Source organism: Hipposideros armiger, unplaced genomic scaffold, assembly GCF_001890085.2.
Source record: "Hipposideros armiger isolate ML-2016 unplaced genomic scaffold, ASM189008v1 scaffold_350, whole genome shotgun sequence".
Lineage (NCBI taxonomy): Eukaryota > Metazoa > Chordata > Mammalia > Chiroptera > Hipposideridae > Hipposideros > Hipposideros armiger.
Genome location: NW_017731700.1, coordinates 1,713,452 through 1,731,212, shown reverse-complemented (window position 1 = coordinate 1,731,212; position 17,761 = coordinate 1,713,452). Strand labels below are relative to the sequence as shown.

Genomic DNA, 17,761 nt, shown 5'->3' with positions numbered 1-17,761 from the left:
CTCATATTGATATACAAGTATAATGAAATGGAGTAATTAAGTAAATAGATGGCAGATGGTGGGAGCCACGTTTCCCACTGTTGGAATTTATAGATAAGCAAAAGCAGAAAGTTAGAGTGATTCATGTGGCAGTGGTTTAGAGTTGAAGACATCCGTTTGAACTCATGTTTAACTTAATGTGTAGATGATTACGTATAGAAATATTTGTAGATATGTGTATATACACAGGCTAGTGTTAAACATACTTTTTTTCTCTGTCAGCTGAGAGGGTCTAAATGGAATGACATTCCAGTAGCAACAAGCATGTCTGGCATCCAGATCTTAGTTTCTCATACCATTCTCTAATAAAAGGAACCCAGGCTCCATAGAGAAATGGCTGATTCTAGTACTGGAGCAAGAAATATACACGACGAGCCTTGAGCATTTTGTAGTGCCAGAAAGTAAAAGCAACAACATAAAAACGTTGTTAGGGATATGTCGAAGGAGCACAGGAGCCAACTGAAAGAGTTTCCATTGACCAAAGCTGGAACAATTATACAACAAACTAAGTAATATTGGAATGTAACCCAAAGTATAGAAGAAATATCTGAGTCCATACTGATGATAAATAGGACAATTGAGTAAATTGATAAATGGGGGAGAAGAGACAAATCTCCCATGCAGATGAATTCTAAATAATGTATGTAGATACTCCACCTCAAGGAGGGGGAGTTTAACTCCCAACTCCTTAGTTTTCAGCTACTTATAATGACTTCTTTCCAAAGAGTACAGACAGTATGGAAAGAGAAAACCACAAGTAATGTTATAGTGTAGAAACCTAACAGCCTCAGCCAGATGCTCAAGGCCAACATCAACAGTCATATGTCATGTCCATGGTAGGTGTGCTTGGTACGATGTGACCTAAATTGCACTTTTTCTCTGTGGTCTTCCAGTAATCCGTAACCCCAATCTATCCATGAGAAAAACACCAGAAAAATTCTAGTAGTGGAGCACCCTACAAAATGCCTCATCAATACTCCTCAAAACTGAAGATCATTCCAAACAAAGAAAGTCTGAGAAATGGCCACAGCCAAGAGGAGCCTAAAGACACATTACTAAATGTACTGCAGTATCCTGGATGGGATCCTGGAACAGAAAAAGGATACTAAGGAGAAACTCAGGAAATCGAAAGAAATGATGGACTTTAGTTAAGAATAATGTATCAATCTTATTTCATCTTTTTAAATTAGCAAAGGTACCATAGTCATGTAAAGTGGTAATAGAGGAGACTGGGTGTGGGGGATATGAGAACTCTTTATACCATCTTCTCAGTTTTTCTGTAAATCTGTACGTTTTTCTGTTCTAAAAAATAAAGGATTTTTTTAAAAAATTCAAACAGGTAGCTGAAGAAGAACGCATACAGTATAATACCATTTATATAAAGTTTAAAAATGCAGAACAATACTGTGTGTTGCAGAAGGATACCAGGAAGAGCTTCATCCTATCACTTGGATTTTCTGTTTTTCTATTTCACAGAAATGTTTGTCTTGTTTTCACGCCTAGCTGTATCTTTGTGTGTATCTTTTCATATACAGAGGGTGCGAAAAAATGTATACACATTTTAAGAAAGGAAAACTGTATTAAAATTGTAATACTCAATATATACCGATAACAAAAGATGAATTCAAGTCACGTTTGACTTCTGCTATTACAAGAGGTGCTCAAAGTGGATACCATCAGCGTCCAGACACTTCTGATTATGGTGAACTACTGCTTGAGCAACACTGACCAAAGTGTCCATTTGTTTATATTTTTTGGCACCCCCGGTATGTACATATTTGAATATATATATGTATGTTGTCACTACATACATACATAACATACTTGTGTGTGTTTACATATGTATATATGTATGTATGGTGTTTTTTGGAACAGAGAAGAGACATCCAAGCAAGAAGTGACGGAGCCACCTCGACCGGAAATCCTCTTGACTTTTTTTTAAATGTTCATAACAAAGGGAATAATCTTAGTATGGGTCTTTCCTACTTGGTGAGAAACTTGCCGTATGTTTCACATACTCCTTTCTATGGTATTCTAATCTCGTGATGCTTTCATGAGTATTTCAGAGCCAAAACTCTAGATCATCTGAAATTAGTTAAGCGAATCACAAGTCAGTTATTCTGTGGCCTTGCTTTTAAGATAAAAGTATAGTTAAATGCTAAATATATGAATATTCAGCTTGTAAAGACTTTGAGACATAAATAACCTACTGCTTATTGCAATGTTTAATATATTGATTCATATGCTATAGTGGCTAAGTCATTTAAATGGGCTCTAGTTTCTAGCTCTTTGCTTTTGCTGTTCCTGTCTGAATTCTTCTGAAGTTTCTTTACGATATTAAAGGATATAACTTATGCTAGTGAATATATAGAGATCTCTTTTTTCTCCTCATCTATTTTATTATAGTAAAATACACATACTCTGAGATCTACCATCTTAAGAAAATTTTAAATGTTCATTACAGTATTGTTAACTACAGGCATACGTTGTACAGCAGATCTCTAGAACCTTTCCATCTTGCGTGACTGAACTTTTTAATCATTGAACAGCAACTCCCCAATTCCCCTCCCCCAGCCTCTGGCAACCACCATTATAGTTTTTGCTTCCATGAATTTGACTACTGTAGATACCACATATAAGTGAAATGGTGCAGTATTTGTCCATTTCTGACTGGCTTATTTCACTTAGCATAATGCCCTCAAGTTTCACCCACGTTATAGCATATGGCAGGATTTCCTTTTTCTGGCTGAATAGTATTCCATTGCATGTTATACCGCATTTTCTTTATCCATTCATCTGTGTTGTTTCCATCTCCTCACTGTTGTGAACATGTGAGTTCAGATGTCTCTGGAGATCCTGATTTTAATTCTTGGATAAATACCAAGAAGTAGGATTGCTGGGTCATAAGGTAGTTCTATTTTTAATTTTTTGAGGACCCTCCATACAGTTTTCCACAGTGGCTGCACCATTTTGCAATCCCATCAGTGGTGCACAAGGGTTCCCTTTTCTCCACATCCTCATCTGCACTTATTTTCTGTATGTGTTCTTTTTAGGAAATGTCTATTTACAGCTTGTGCCCATTTTTTAAATAGGGTTATTTGTCTTTTTGCTCTTGAGTTGAAGTTCCTAATATATTTTGGATATTAACCTCTGATCAGATAGATATATGATTTCCAAATATTGTCTCCCATTTTGTAGGTTGCCTTTTCACTTTGCTGAGTTTTTCCTTGCTGTGCAGAAGCATTTTAGTTTATGTTGTTTTACTTTATTATTGCGTTTGTTACCTGTGCTTGTGATGTAATACTCAAGAAGTCATTGTCAAGGCCAATGTCATGAAGCTTTTCCCCTGTGTTTTATTCTGGGAGTTTTAGGCTTTTAGTTTTGTGTTTAAGTTTTTAATCCATTTTGAGCTGATTTTTGTGTATGATGTAAGAGTCCAGTTTTATTCTTTTGCATATGGATACTGCTTCCCCAATACTGTTCGTGGAAGGGGCTGTGCTTGCCCCATTGTGTAGCCTCCTTTATCAATCACTTAACTGTATATGGGTGGGGTTTTTCCTGGGCTCTCTAGTCTGTTCCGTTGGTCTATATGTTTGTCTTTATGCCAGTATCATACTCTTCTGATTACTGTAGATTTATAATATGTTATGAAATGTGAGGCCTCCAGTTTTGTTCTCATGTCTCAAGACTGCTTTGGCTATTTGGGGTCTCTGTATGAATTTTAGGATTTTTTTTCCTATTTCTATAAAAATACTGTTGGGATTTTTATAGGAATTGCTTTAAATCTGTAGATCACTTTGGTTCATGTGGACATTTTAACAATATTGTATTCTAATCCATGAACCTGGAATATGTTTTCATTTATTTCTCTATTTAATTTCTTTGAGCAACGTTTTGTGATTTTCAGTGTACTAGTCCTTCACCTCTTTGGTTACATTTTTTAAATTGATGTATGATTGACATACAAAAAGTTGTACATATTTCATATGTGCATCTTCATGAGTTTGAAGATATACACTGTGAAACTGTCACCGTATACAATGCCCTAAACTTAACCATCACCTGCAGAAATGTCCTCCCTCCCTCTTTTTTCTTTTAATAAGAACATTTAATGTAACATCTACCCTCGTAACAAAATTTTTCGTATCCAATACAGTATTGTTAACTGTATGCATTATGCTGTGCTGTAGCTCTGTAGGACTTATTCATCTTTTGTAAGTGAAGCCATCTACCCCCTAATGAATACATTTCCAATCATCCCAGTCCCTGGTAAATTTGATTCTACTCTCTACATCTATGAATTTGACTATTTTAAATTCCTGATGTAAGTGGAATCATAAGTAGTATCTGTTCTTTTTTGTCTGGTTTATTTCACTTAGCATGCCTTCCAAGTTCATCTGTGTTGTAGCAAATGGCAAGACTTCCTTCTTTTCGAAGGCTGAACAATATTCCGTTGTATGTATACATGTTTTCTTTATCCATTCATCTGTTAGTGGACACTTAGGTTGTTTCCATGTCTTTGCTATTGTAAATAATGCTGCAGTGAATAAAGGAATGCAGATATTTCTTCCAGATCCAGATTCCAGTTCTTTTGGGTATCATCCCAGAAGTGGGATCACTGGATTATAAAGTAGTTCTACTTTTAATTTTTTGAGGAACCTCCATACTGTTTTCCATAGTGGCTGTACCAGTTTACATTCCCACCAACAGTGTGCAAGGGTGAAAAATGCTCCACATCCTCACTAACACCTTTTTTTATATAATAGCCTCCACATCCCCACTAACACTTTTTTTTATATAATAGCCATTCTAACAGGCATGAAGTGATATCCCATTGAAGTTTTGGTTCGCATTTCTCTGATGATTAGTGATGTTAGTGACCTTTTCACATACCTGTTAGCAATTAGTATGTATTTTTTGAAGAAATATCTATCCAGGTCTTTTGCCCAAATTTTAAATTGTGTTATTTGGGGGTAGGGGAGGGATTTGAGTTATAGGCTTTCCTTATATATTTTAGATATTAACTCTTTATCAGATAGATTATTTGCAAATGTTTCACCCATTCCATAGGTTGCCTTTTCACTTTCCTTGTTTACTTTGCTGCAGGACTTTAGTTAATGTAATCCCACTTCTCTATTTTTGCTTTCATCACTTGTGCTTCAGATGTAATGTCCAAGAAATCATTGCCAAGGTCAATGCCAAGAAACTTTTTCCCGGGCCGGCCCAGTGGCTCAGTTGGTTAAGAGTTGGCTTAAGAGCGTGACCTCTGAGCAACAGGGCCAGGGCCTCCGGTTAAATTCCCACATGGGCCAGTGACACTGTGCCCAAGCTGAGCTGTCACTGAGCTGCCAACAGGTGGCAGGATGGCTCAGCTGGTGTAACAACAAGATTGCCTGTTCCATGGTGGGCTATGCCCACCCGCAACTAAGACTGAAATCGGCACCTTGAGCTGAGCTGCCACCCAGATGGTTCAGTGGATAGAGCGTGTGCTCTTAACAACAAGGCTGCCAGGCTCGACTTCTGCATGGGATGGTGGCTATGCCCACCTGCAACTAAGACTGAACTTGGCACCTTGAGCTGAGCTGCCGCCTGGATAGCTCAGTGGACAGAGCGTGCGCTCTGAACAACAAGGCTGCTGGTTCGACTCCCGCATGGGATGGTAGCTACACCCACCCACAACTAAGATTGAACACAGCACCTTGAGCTTAGAGGCCACAGGCAGCCAGGCAGCCAGATGGCAAGTGACACCCTCCACAATGAAGACTGAAGAACAAAGACAACTTGGCTGGTCCCTTTCCCCAATTCCCCAACACTGTTCCCCTCCCGCAATTCCCCCAATAAAAAAAAAAACCTTTAAAAAAAACCCAAAACTTTTTCCCTATGTTTTCTTCTGGGATTTTTAGAGTTTCAGGTTTTATTTTTAAGTCTTTCATCCATTTTGAGTTGATTTTTGTGTGTGGTGTAAGATAAGAATCCAATTTCATTCTTTTGCACTGGAGATACAGTTTTTCCAACACCATTTATTGAAGAGACTATCTTTACCCCACTGTGTATTCTTGACCCCTTGTTGAAAATCAGTTTACCATAGTGTGTGGTTTATTTCAGGTCTATTCTGTTCCACTGGTCAATATGTCCTTTTTATGCCAGTACCATACAGTTTTGATAACTGTAGTTTGAAATCAGGAAATGTGATGTCGCCTGATTTGTTTTTCTTCCTCAAGATTGCTTTGTCTATTTGGGGTCTCTTGTGACTGCATATGAAATTAATGATTTCTTTTTTCATATAAATTGCCATTCAGACTTTGATAAGAATTACCTTAAGTCTATAGATCGCTTTGGGTAGTATGGACATTCTGACAATATGAATACTTCCAATACATGAATACAGAACATCTTTCCATTTATTTGTGCCTTTTTCAATTTTTTTCATTAGTGTTTTATAGTTTTCTGTGTACAAATCTTTTAGCTCCTTGGTTAAGTTTATTTCTAAGTATATGATTCTATTTGATGCTATTGTAAATGTGATTGTTTTCTTCAATGTTGATTTTGTATCCTGCAACTTTATTGAATTTGTTTATTAGTTTTACCAGTTTCACTGTGATGTCTTTAGGGTTTCTACACATAAGATTATGTCATATACAAACAGATAATTTTACTTCTTCCTTTCCAATCTGGGTGTCTTTTATTTTTCTTGCTTAATTGCTATCTTTAGGATTTCTGGTACTCTATTGCATAGAAGTGAAAAGAGTGGCCATCCTTGCCTTATTCCTGATCTTAGAGAAAAAGTTGTAAGTTTTTACTGTTGAGTTTCGAGTTAGCTGTGGGCTTTTTATATATGGCCTTTATTATGTTGAGGTAAACTCTTATTCCTAGCTTGTTGAGCATTTTATCATGAAAAGATGTTGGATTTTGTCAAATGCTTTTTCTGCATCTATTGATATGATCATGTGATTTTTATCCTTCATTCTATTAATGTGGTGTGTCACATTGATTTTCACATGTTGAATCATCTTTATGTCTCAGAAATAAATAAATACCAACTGTTCATGGTGTACAATCCTCTTCATGTGCTTTTAAATTCAGTTTACTAGTTTTCTGTTGAGGATTTTTTTGGGTGTATATTTATCAGGTATATTGGCCTGTAGTTTTTTGTTTTTTTCTTGTAATGTCTTTTTCTGATTTTGGTATCAGGGTAATGCTGGTCTCATAAAATTAGTTTGGGAGTGTTCCCTCCTCTTCAATATTTTGGAAGAATTTGACAAACAGTGGCATTAATTCTTCTTTAAATGTTTGGTAGAATTCACACATGTAGCCATCTGGTCCTGGGATTTTCTTTGTTGAGAGACTTTTGATTACTGATTGAATCTCATTACTAGTTATAAATATGTTCATATTTTCTATTTCTATATGATTTAGTCTTAGTGTACATTGTATCTTTCCAGGAATTTTTCATTTTCTTCTAGGTTAAACACTTTGTTGGCAACAAATTGTTCATAGTAGTCTCATATAATTATTTTTATTTCTGTGGCATCAGTTGTAATGTCTTCTCTTTAATTTGGGATTTTATTTGAGCCTTCTCTTTTTTATTCTTAATCTAGCTAAAGGTAATCAATTTTGTTGACCTTTAAAAACCAAATCTTACTTTAGTTGACTTTTTAATGTTTTTGTAATCTCTCTTTTATTTCCACTCTACTCTTCATTATTTCTTTCCTTCTGCTAACTTTGGGCTTAGGTTTTCTTTTTCTAGTTCCTTTAGGTGTAAAGTTGTTTGTTTGAGATCTTCTTTTTTAATGCAGGCATTCATTGCTATAAACCTCCCTCTTGGTACTGCTCTTGATGTATTCCATACATTTTGGTATGTTGTGGTTTTATTTTTGTCTCAAGATATTTTCTTTTTTAAAAAAGATTTTACTGGGAAATTGGGGGAGGGAACAGTGTTGGGGAATTGGGGAAGGGGAACAGACAAGTTGCTGTCCTTTGGTTCTTCAGTCTAGTTGTGGAGAATGTCGCTTCACTGCCATGTTGGTATTGTGATCATTGTGCTCTTCCCTGCTGAGGCAGATTAGTTGCCAGCCACTGGACAGCCCCTCACAGAGGCTCAGGGCAGCTCACTGAAGCCCCACTGCAGCTTACGCCATCGCCATCTACTCACAGCAGCCCAGCTCCAGGTCGAGCTGTTGTTCACCATCTTAGCTGTACAGAGCGCAGTGTCACTGGCCCTCATGTGGGATCTGAATTGGCGGCCCTGCTGCTGAGAGCTTGTGCTCCCAAGCAAACTCTTAACCAACAAGCCACTCGGCCAGCCCTCAAAATATTTTTTAATTTCCCTTTTGATTCCTTCTTTGACCCATTAGTTGATCAAGTGTGTTGTTTAATTTGCAAATATTTGTGAATTTTCTATTTTTTCTTCTGTTATCCGAAGCAGGTATTGAAATCTCCTAGTGTTCTTGTGGTACTGTTTCTCCCTTCAGTTCTCTCAATGGTTGCTTCATATATTGAGGTGATCTGATGATGGATACACATATATTTATAGTTGCTATATCTTCCTGGTGAATTGACCCTTTTATCATTATATAATATCTTTTTTTTTTGGTCTCTTGTGACAGTTTTTTACTTAAAATCTATTTTGTCTGATGCCCCAGCTCTCTTTTGGTTACCATTTGCATGGAATATCTTTTTCTGTCCTTTCATTTTCAGACTATTTGTGGCCTTAAGTCTAAAATGAGTTTCTTGTATTGGGTTGTCAGAAGTCATGACGTATTTTGTCTGTGTTTTTCAAAGATCATTTATTTAACTAAACAACAAAGATCAATCAATGATATATTGCTCGTTTTGTTAGATAACAGTTTGCCATCTTTCAGTGAGCTTCATAATTCCTCGTTCATAGAAGGACCTGTCTTTATTTGTGAAAAACTAAACAAGGTGCTGATTTACAGCCTCATCTGAATTGAACGTTATGCCACGCAAGGAGTTTTGAAGAGAGCTAAACAAGTGGAAGTCTGATGGCACAAGGTCAGGTGAGTATGGTGGGTATGGCAACACATCCCATCCAAGCTCCGATAAGTTTTGACGGGTGATCAAACTTGTGCGTGGTCTCACGTTGTCACAATGGGACACAACTCCTTTACAATTAACAAGCTCTGGATGTTTCTGGATGATGGACTCGTTCAAACTGTCCAATTGCCAACAGTACACATCCGAATTGATTGTTTGGTTCCTTGGTAGGAGCTCAAAAAACATGACACCTTTAAAATCCCACCACATGGAGAGTATCACCTTCCTCTGATGAATGTCTGCTTTCGATGTCACTTGAGGCAAATCATCACATCGGGATCAAGACCACATTGTTGTAAACAATCCACTTCTCATCACCAGTTATCAGTCGCTTCAAAACAGGATCATTTTCCTCACGTTTAATGAGCATATTGCAGATGTTTATACGTGCCATCAAATGAACTTATTTGAGTTCTTGCGGAACCCAAATATAGAGCTTCCTTACATATCCCAGCTTGTTTAGGTGGTTGTGAATGCTTAAATGATGAATGTTCAAAGTTTCTGCAATCTCTCATGTCGTGTAACGTGGGTTTGACTCGATCAATGCCTTTATTTTGTCGTCATCAACCTCGGTGGGCCTCCCTGACTAAGGAGTGTCGTTGAGATCAAAATCACCAGCACAGAATTTCATAAACCATCGTTGGCACTGACATTCTTGTAGAGAATTGTCACCATAAACTTTATGCAACTTTTCACAAGCTTGACGCACGTTCTTCCCTTTATGGAAGTAAAACAGTAAAATATGGTAAAAATGCACAGCTTGGTCTTTCATCTTCAACTTGTGAAATCTCCAAATCTCAACCAAATCGCTCAATTTTTTTAAAGAATGAAGCTTGAACTGTCAGCTGTCAAATGACATGGCAATAACATAGATGCGAATGACTATAGTACTTCCAAAAGTGAACTAGTGCCATCTTTTGTAAATATGTGTCATGACTTTTCCGACAACCCAATAGACAGCATATATTGGATCTTGTTTTTCATTCATTCAGCCACTGTATGTCTTTGATTAGCGATTTTAATCCATTTACATGTAAAGTAATTATTGATAGGGGAGGGCTTAATATTGCCACTTATTAGTTTTCTGCCTTGTAGCTCTTTTGTCCCTCTTTTTCTCTCTTAATATCTACCTTTGTGTTTCATTGATTTTTTTTTCCCTAGTGATGTGCTTTTTCTTCTCTGTGTCTTCTGTAGGCATTTTTTTATGGTTACAATGGGGCTTAAAACATTTTAGAGTTATAACAGTCTACTTTAAGCCAATTAGAACTTAAGTTCAATCACATTTAAGAGCTCCTTTTTAAATTATTTTAATATTTTATTGAGGAATTGGAGAAGGGGAACAGTGTTAGGGAATTGGGGAAGGGGAACAGCCAAGTTGTTGTCCTTGAGTCTTAGTTGTGGAGGGCGCAGCTAGTTCAGCTCCAAGTCCAGTCACCATCTGGCTGCCCGTTGGCAGCTCGCAGCCACTCAGCTCAAGGTGCCGTGTTCTATCTTAGTTGCGTGTGGGCGTAGCCCACCATCCCATGTGGGAGTTCAATGGGCAACGTTGTTAAGAGCACGTGCTCTCACCAGCTGAACCATCCTGCCACCTGTTGGCAGCTCAGCGGCAGTTCAACTCAGGTGCAACTCACTGGCCCATGTGGGAATCGAACCAGCTACCCTGTTGCTCAAAGCTTGTGCCCTTAACCAACTGAGCCACTCGGCCGGCCCCCTTAAATTTTTTTGAATGTTCTTTTTTTAAACTACTGAGTCGTCGGAAAAGTCATGACGCATGATTGCAACAGATGGCACTAGTTCATTTTTGGAAGTACTAGAGTCATTCTCATCTATGTTTTATTGCTATATCATTTGTCATAGAACATTTAAGAATGTCCTAGCATCATTCTTAAAAAAATTGAGCGATTTGGTGGAGTTTTGGAGATTTTACAACAAGTTGAAGATGGAAGACCAAACTGTGCATTTTTACCATATTTTACTGTTTTACTTCCATAAAGGGAAGAACATGCGTCAAGCTTGTGAAAAGTTGCATAAAGTTTATGGTGACAATTCTCTACAAGAATGTCAGTGCCAACGATGGTTTATGAAATTCCGTACTGGTGATTTTGATCTCAACGACGCTCCTTAGTCAGGGAGGCCCACCGAGGTTGATGACCACAAAGTAAAGGCATTGATCAAGTCAAACCCATGTTACACGACACGAGAGATTGCAGAAACATTGAGCATCCATCATTCAAGCGTTCACAACCACCTGAAGAAGCTGGGATACGTAAGCAAGCTCGATATTTGGGTTCCACATGAACTCAAAGAAGTTCATTTGACCACGCGTATAAACATCTGCAATGTGCTCATTAAGTGTGAGAAAAACAATCCTGTTTTGAAGTGACTAATAACTGGTGATGAGAAGTGGATTGTTTACAACAATGTGGTCTTGATCCCGATGTGATGATTTGCCTCAAGTGACATCGAAAGCAGACATTCATCAGAGGATGGTGATGCTCTCCGTGTGGTGGGATTTTAAAGGTGTCATGTTTTTTGAGCTCCTACCAAGGAACCAAACAATCAATTCGGATGTGTACTGTTGGCAATTGGACAGTTTGAATGAGTCCATCATCCAGAAACGTCCAGAGCTTGTTAATTGTAAAGGAGTTGTGTCCCATTGCGACAACGCGAGACCACACACAAGTTTGATCACCCATCAAAAATTATTGGAGCTTGGATGGGAAGTGTTGCCACACCCACCATACTCACCTGACCTTGCGCCGTCAGACTTCCACTTGTTTCGCTCTCTTCAAAACTCCTTTTGTGGTATAACGTTCAATTCAGATGAGGCTGTAAATCAGCACCTTATTCAGTTTTTCACAAATAAAGACCGGTCCTTCTATGAACAAGGAAGTATGAAGCTCACTGAAAGATGGCAAACTGTTATCTAACAAAACGAGCAATATATCATTGATTGATCTTTGTGCTTTATATAAATAAATTACCTTTGAAAAACATAGACAAAATACGTCATGACTTTTCCAACAACCCAGTAGCACCCTGTTCTAAAAGAATATTATCTCTTATTTCTCTAAGGGTATTTGTGATGGTTTAAAGGGTTTTTTTTTCTTTTTGCATGGTCTCTGTTTTCTGCTGTTTGCTTTTATTTCTGTTTTTTCTGTTCTCTGTCTTTCACATTAAAGGTTTTCCCCAGATGCCTGATCATCCATGCTCATATTTATGAGTAGGAGCCAAAAACAGATTGGAAAGGTTGAGTACATGAGTGGTCCTTGTTGACTTTGAGCTGCACTTTAAAGTCATTCCTGCTGGTCCATTTGTTGGAGGAATTCCCATCCCAAATCAGTATTTTTGGATCTTTCCTCCTGAGGCTAATCAGGTTCTTCAGATAAATCATTCACAAACTCTTACTTGGGATAGTACCACCAGCACCATAGGAGCCAAATAAGGGAAAATGTCTGGGGTGTTCTCAGTATTCAGTATGTATTATTTATCTTAATCTCTTTGCTTTCAGAAACAGTATTCGCATCTTCAACTGTGTCTGACATTCCCCATAGTCAGAGAGTGAACCTCCAGTATTCACCAGGATTGGGAGTGGTTTTTACCCAGTAGAATATTGTAGGGGAGGATATTTTAAGGTCTAGTTGGTTTATAAATAGCTTTCAACTTACCTACCTTATCTTAACCCCATCCCTTTACATCCATTTCCGGAGATACCTGAGGCTATTAATTCCTGAACTGTTTTAGGATTCTTAAGTGTAGATGGATTGGTTCCTGGCTTTCCCCACTGCTGGTTTAACATTCAGCTTTTTTGAGTATACTCATCCAATTATTTTCCAACTTCCAGAATATTTTTACTAGTACTTATTTTCCTTGTTCTTCCTGACCTTGTGGATTTGGTAAAAACAAAATCCCTACAGTTTTTGAGCATAATTTGGAGGGAGTGAAATTAGATACACATGTTCAATCTACCATCTTTATCTGAAACTAACTGATTCTAACCACTATGAAATAGTTGCCTTACCTCCCTCATGTGATATTTCTGTTGATCCTCGGTTTATATTAGGTGTTATACTTGAAGAACCTTAGCCCTCAAGTGACGGAAAGAGATCTTGTCTCATTGTTCGCTCGGTTCCAGGAGAAAAAAGGACCTCCAATTCAATTCCGAATGATGACTGGACGAATGAAGGGGCAGGCTTTCATCACCTTCCCCAGTAAGTAGCTTCATCTATATGATTACCCAGCTGTAGTATCAGCATTAGAGACTACATATACCCTCTCTAATTTAGGTATAGTCCTTTGATTTCTCTATAGCACATGAGAAGCATATGTTTGAACAAGAAAGAAGAGAAATAAGCAAAATGTTTTTAGTATTCTTCTATCATCCCTTCTCCACTGACTCTCCTCCACTGACTATGCATGACCACCTTATACAATTGTCCTCAATTTTCCACAGTCTTGGCACTTTCTTCTTACTTTATCAAAATTTACTTTCCCCTTGCTCACAATAATACTTGTAGCCCAAGTTATATTATTTATATACTGGTACTCTGATTAGAACAATTATACTTTCCTTATGCCCTATTCCTTTAGGGCTAAGATACTGCAAACTAGTATGCTAATTCACTAGTAATTAATAATTAACTACTGGATGATGATATATTATTTTAACTGTTGTTTGTATCATAATAGATGATTTCAGTATCCTTATCTAAAGGGAGCAATAATATAGAAATTTCATTTTCTGTGGCAGACCAGACTATCTTTTTCTTTTTCTTTTTCTTTTTCAGGGAGGCCGGGTAGGAGCTGTACCTTTCATTATCCCTAAACTATCATCATTTATAGACAGCCTAGTAATCTATGTATAGGCAAGAGCTTTTATACTTGAGCAGTGTCAAACTCCATTCTTCATACAGTCTTATACCATCTTTCCTATCTTATTCTGGGTTTGCTGAGCTACACTAGTAGTTTTCAATCTTTCAAGTGTGAAGACCCTTTTTAAACTTAAAAAATATTTCATAGATCCCCCCACCTAATATGATTAATTATTTGAAAAAAATTATATAATAAAAAGATTTTATAAAGTAAGTGCTTTTAAATGGATAGTTGTTTTACTAATCATAATAGCAGCTATCTACATATGAAAATTGGTGGTATATACATATGTGTTATATAAATTGGTTCAGCCTAAAGACATCGCTTGTCTACTTATGACTTCACAGACTCTGGGCAATAATTCCACTCCTTTCTGATTTCCCACATCAAGGCTCTGACACCCATAAGTTGAGTACTACTGCTGTACACTATATACTCACACACCTCAAGTTTCCATATGCCTACAAAGATATTAAACTTATTTATCCCAATGAGGGCTCCCACAACCACTTTCGCATCAAAAGAAAAAAGTAGCAAAATGTTCTTAAGGCCATAATAATTTATTTGTGTTGCCAATTTTGAAAATGATTTCATTCTCACAATATCTGTAATCTGTTATCTAAGATAGAGGCATATGTATTATTGGTTATACCTTCGCTTTCTTTAGCACACTGTCTATATTCTTGTTTCTTTACCTGTATCTTTGAATTAGGAGGCACTCTCAAACATCCATTTTAAGTTTTTCTTGTCATTATTCTTAGTCATTAGTTTAATCTTGCTGAATTACACAAATTTGAGATTGTGGTAAAGGTAATAAAATTGAATAAATATATGGTCTTACAGCTTACATTTAACCCTAAGGAAAAACAACATAAATAAACTTAGAATAGATCTGAATTATTAAGCCCTGTGTAAATTGATGTTTCTTTTCTTTCTCTTTTAGATAAGGAGATAGCATGGCAAGCATTGCATCTAGTAAATGGATATAAACTACATGGGAAAATATTGGTGATAGAATTTGGGAAGAACAAAAAGCAATGGTCAGATCTCCAGGCTGCTTCTCTGATATCATCTGCTACAGAAAGCACTACAGAAATCAGTGGTAGCTAGAAGATATATAGATTAGAGTCCTGGGAGGTCTTTCTTGCATTGGAATCATGGATCTGTGAATTCCTTATAGACTGCAATTTGTTTAGAATTGAAGAAGAGAAACTAACTGAGGGAGAGAAAAATCTAATTAAGATATTCCCTTTCAGCTTTTGGAAACAATTGGTAGAAAACATTTTCTAAAATCAAAGATGATATAGGACAGACAATATGCTAGTCTAAAGAGTAGGGTACAAAAAGCATCATTTTCTCAGGACAAATTACAACTGATTATTTCCAAGGATTTTTTTAATCATTATAATTTATCTAGGGTCTTAAATACTTGTCCCTAGAGATATTCTTTCAAAGACTGCCTCCTATATAGAGAACTAAAAGAAACTAAATAAATGTTGAAATATTTATTTTTTAGAGTCCGTTTGTCACTAATTTTATTCACCTAGTAAATCAATGACCAGGACCCCCCAGGCCTAAACATCAACAAATGCTATTAAATGAGAACTATTAGCAGTAATGGTAGGTAGTTTCATAAGGCAGTACACATATTTAATGAATTCTTCCCTGTTAAGTTATCAGTGTCGTCAAAAAGCCATATATTTTTCTAATGAAAGCATTTAGATCTAAATATTGATGTTCTCTTGGTAATTTAAGCTAGCTACCATTGAGTAATTGAATTCAAAGCAATAAATTAAATAAGCATTTAATGTAGGTTAGGCATTAGGTATATGGATTTTAGAAGAGGAACATACTAGCAAAACTTATTAAAGGGGGATCGGAAGAAAGAGTTGTCTAAAAGAGAGGCAGCCAATCCCAAATCCCCCAGTTGTGTATGTTTGCTAGAGAATAGGAAGACAATATGGCATGGAGGAAGTAGTACAAACTTTGGAGTCACACCTGTGTTTGAACTTCACAGCTACACTGACCACTCCATGATCTTGGCAAGTCACTTAATCTGAGCCTCAGTTTTCTCATCTATAAAATGAGGATAATAATACTCCTTACCTCATTGAGTTGTGAAGATTAAATGAGATGATATTATCCAGGCTGAAGAACAGGAAGAAAAAAAGAATTGAAGGAAATTGAACAGAATATAGGACCATTAAGTACTCCAATATACTTGTAATGGGTGTACCAGAAAAAAAGAAGAGAAAGGTGCAAAAAATATATATATTTCAATAAATAATGGCTGTAAACATCCAACATTTGATGAGAAATATTATCTATATATCCAAGAATCTCAGCAAACCCCAAGTAGGATAAGCAAGAAGACATCCACAGACACATCATAATAAAAATGCTAAAACCCAAAGACAGAGAAAATCTTGAAAGCAACATTAGACAAATTAAGCATCACTTTCAAGGGAACTCCAATAAAATGAACAGCTGACTTCATCAGAAACAATGGAGGTGGCAGTAGGATAACATATTCAAAGTGCTCAAAGAAAAAAAAAGTGCTCATATAGACACCTACATCCAATGAATCTGTTTTTCAAAAATGAAGATGAAATACCTTCCCACATTTTCAAAAACTGAAAGAATTTGTTGCTGGAAGACCTGATTTATAGGAAATATTAAAGGAAGTTTTCTTCAGGTGGAAAGCAAGTGACCTCAGACAATAATTTGAATCTACACATAGAAAAACATAGCACACAGGTAAAGGTAATTATAAAGAGTCTAAATGCATTTTTCCTTCTCTTAATTGATTTAAAAGCAGTTTTATGAAATAATATGTATATAGTTTCATTTTGGGGCCTAGAACCGAAAACTGTAATATATTTGCCAATAACAGGACAAAGGAGGTGGGTGGAAGCAAAACTGTATTGGACTAAAGAAGTGACTCTAGATGGTAACTCAAACCCACAGAAACAAATGAAGAAAACAAGAAATGGGAAATAAGGTTAATATTTAAAAATGATAAATATATACTTGCTCTTCTTTCTTCTCTCAGCTTCTTTAAAAAACATAAAATTATATTAAGTAATAAATATAGCAATGTATTGTTGGGTTTATAACATGTAGAAATAATATATATCAATAGTATAAAGAAATGGGGAAAGGAATAGGTTTAATAGGAATAAGGTTTTTATATCATTGGAATTTAGTTAGTATATATCTGAAGCCAATTCAGTTAAGATGTGCATGATAAACCTTAGAGCAACCACTAAGGAAATAACTGAATATAAATAGTGGGAATATTATTAAAGAAATTTAAATGTTACGTTAGAAATTTTTCAATGTAAAGCAATGCAAAAGGAATGGAGAAACAGAAACAACTTGAGACATATAGAAAACAAACTGTAAAATGGCAGTCATAAATACATCTCTGAATAATAATAAATATGAGTGGATTAAACAATGCAATCAAAAGACAGAGATTGTCAAACTGGAGAAAAAAAAAACAAGATTTACCTCTATGCTATTTATTGGAGTCACACTTTAAATTTAAAGATACAAATAGATTGAAGGTAAAAGGATAGAAAGAAATATCCAGCAAATGGCAACTATAAGAAAGCTGGAGTGACCATACTAATTTCAGACAAAATAGACTTGAAAACAATATCACTAGAGATAAAGAGTAACACCTTGGGCCAGCTGAGTGGCGTGTTGGTTAAGAGCTGGCTTGGGACGCCAGAGGGCCCTGGTTCAGATCCCACATATGAGGGCCAGTGACACTGCCCTCTACAGCTAAGAT

The 17,761-nt window shown here is 36.5% G+C and overlaps 1 protein-coding gene across 3 annotated transcripts in view; it reads left to right on the top strand.

The window, feature by feature from the left end:
- Window positions 1-15,651, top strand: part of RBM41 (RNA binding motif protein 41) — a 58,440-nt gene extending 42,789 nt beyond the window's left edge. For all 3 annotated transcript variants that reach the window (XM_019661502.1, XM_019661501.1, XM_019661503.1), the window contains 2 exons: window positions 13,157-13,304; window positions 14,909-15,651. In XM_019661502.1, coding sequence (XP_019517047.1) covers window positions 13,157-13,304; window positions 14,909-15,075 — 315 coding nt within the window. In that variant the 3' untranslated portion in view covers window positions 15,076-15,651. The remainder of the gene's footprint in view (window positions 1-13,156; window positions 13,305-14,908) is intronic.
- Window positions 15,652-17,761: the final 2,110 nt, after the last annotated feature.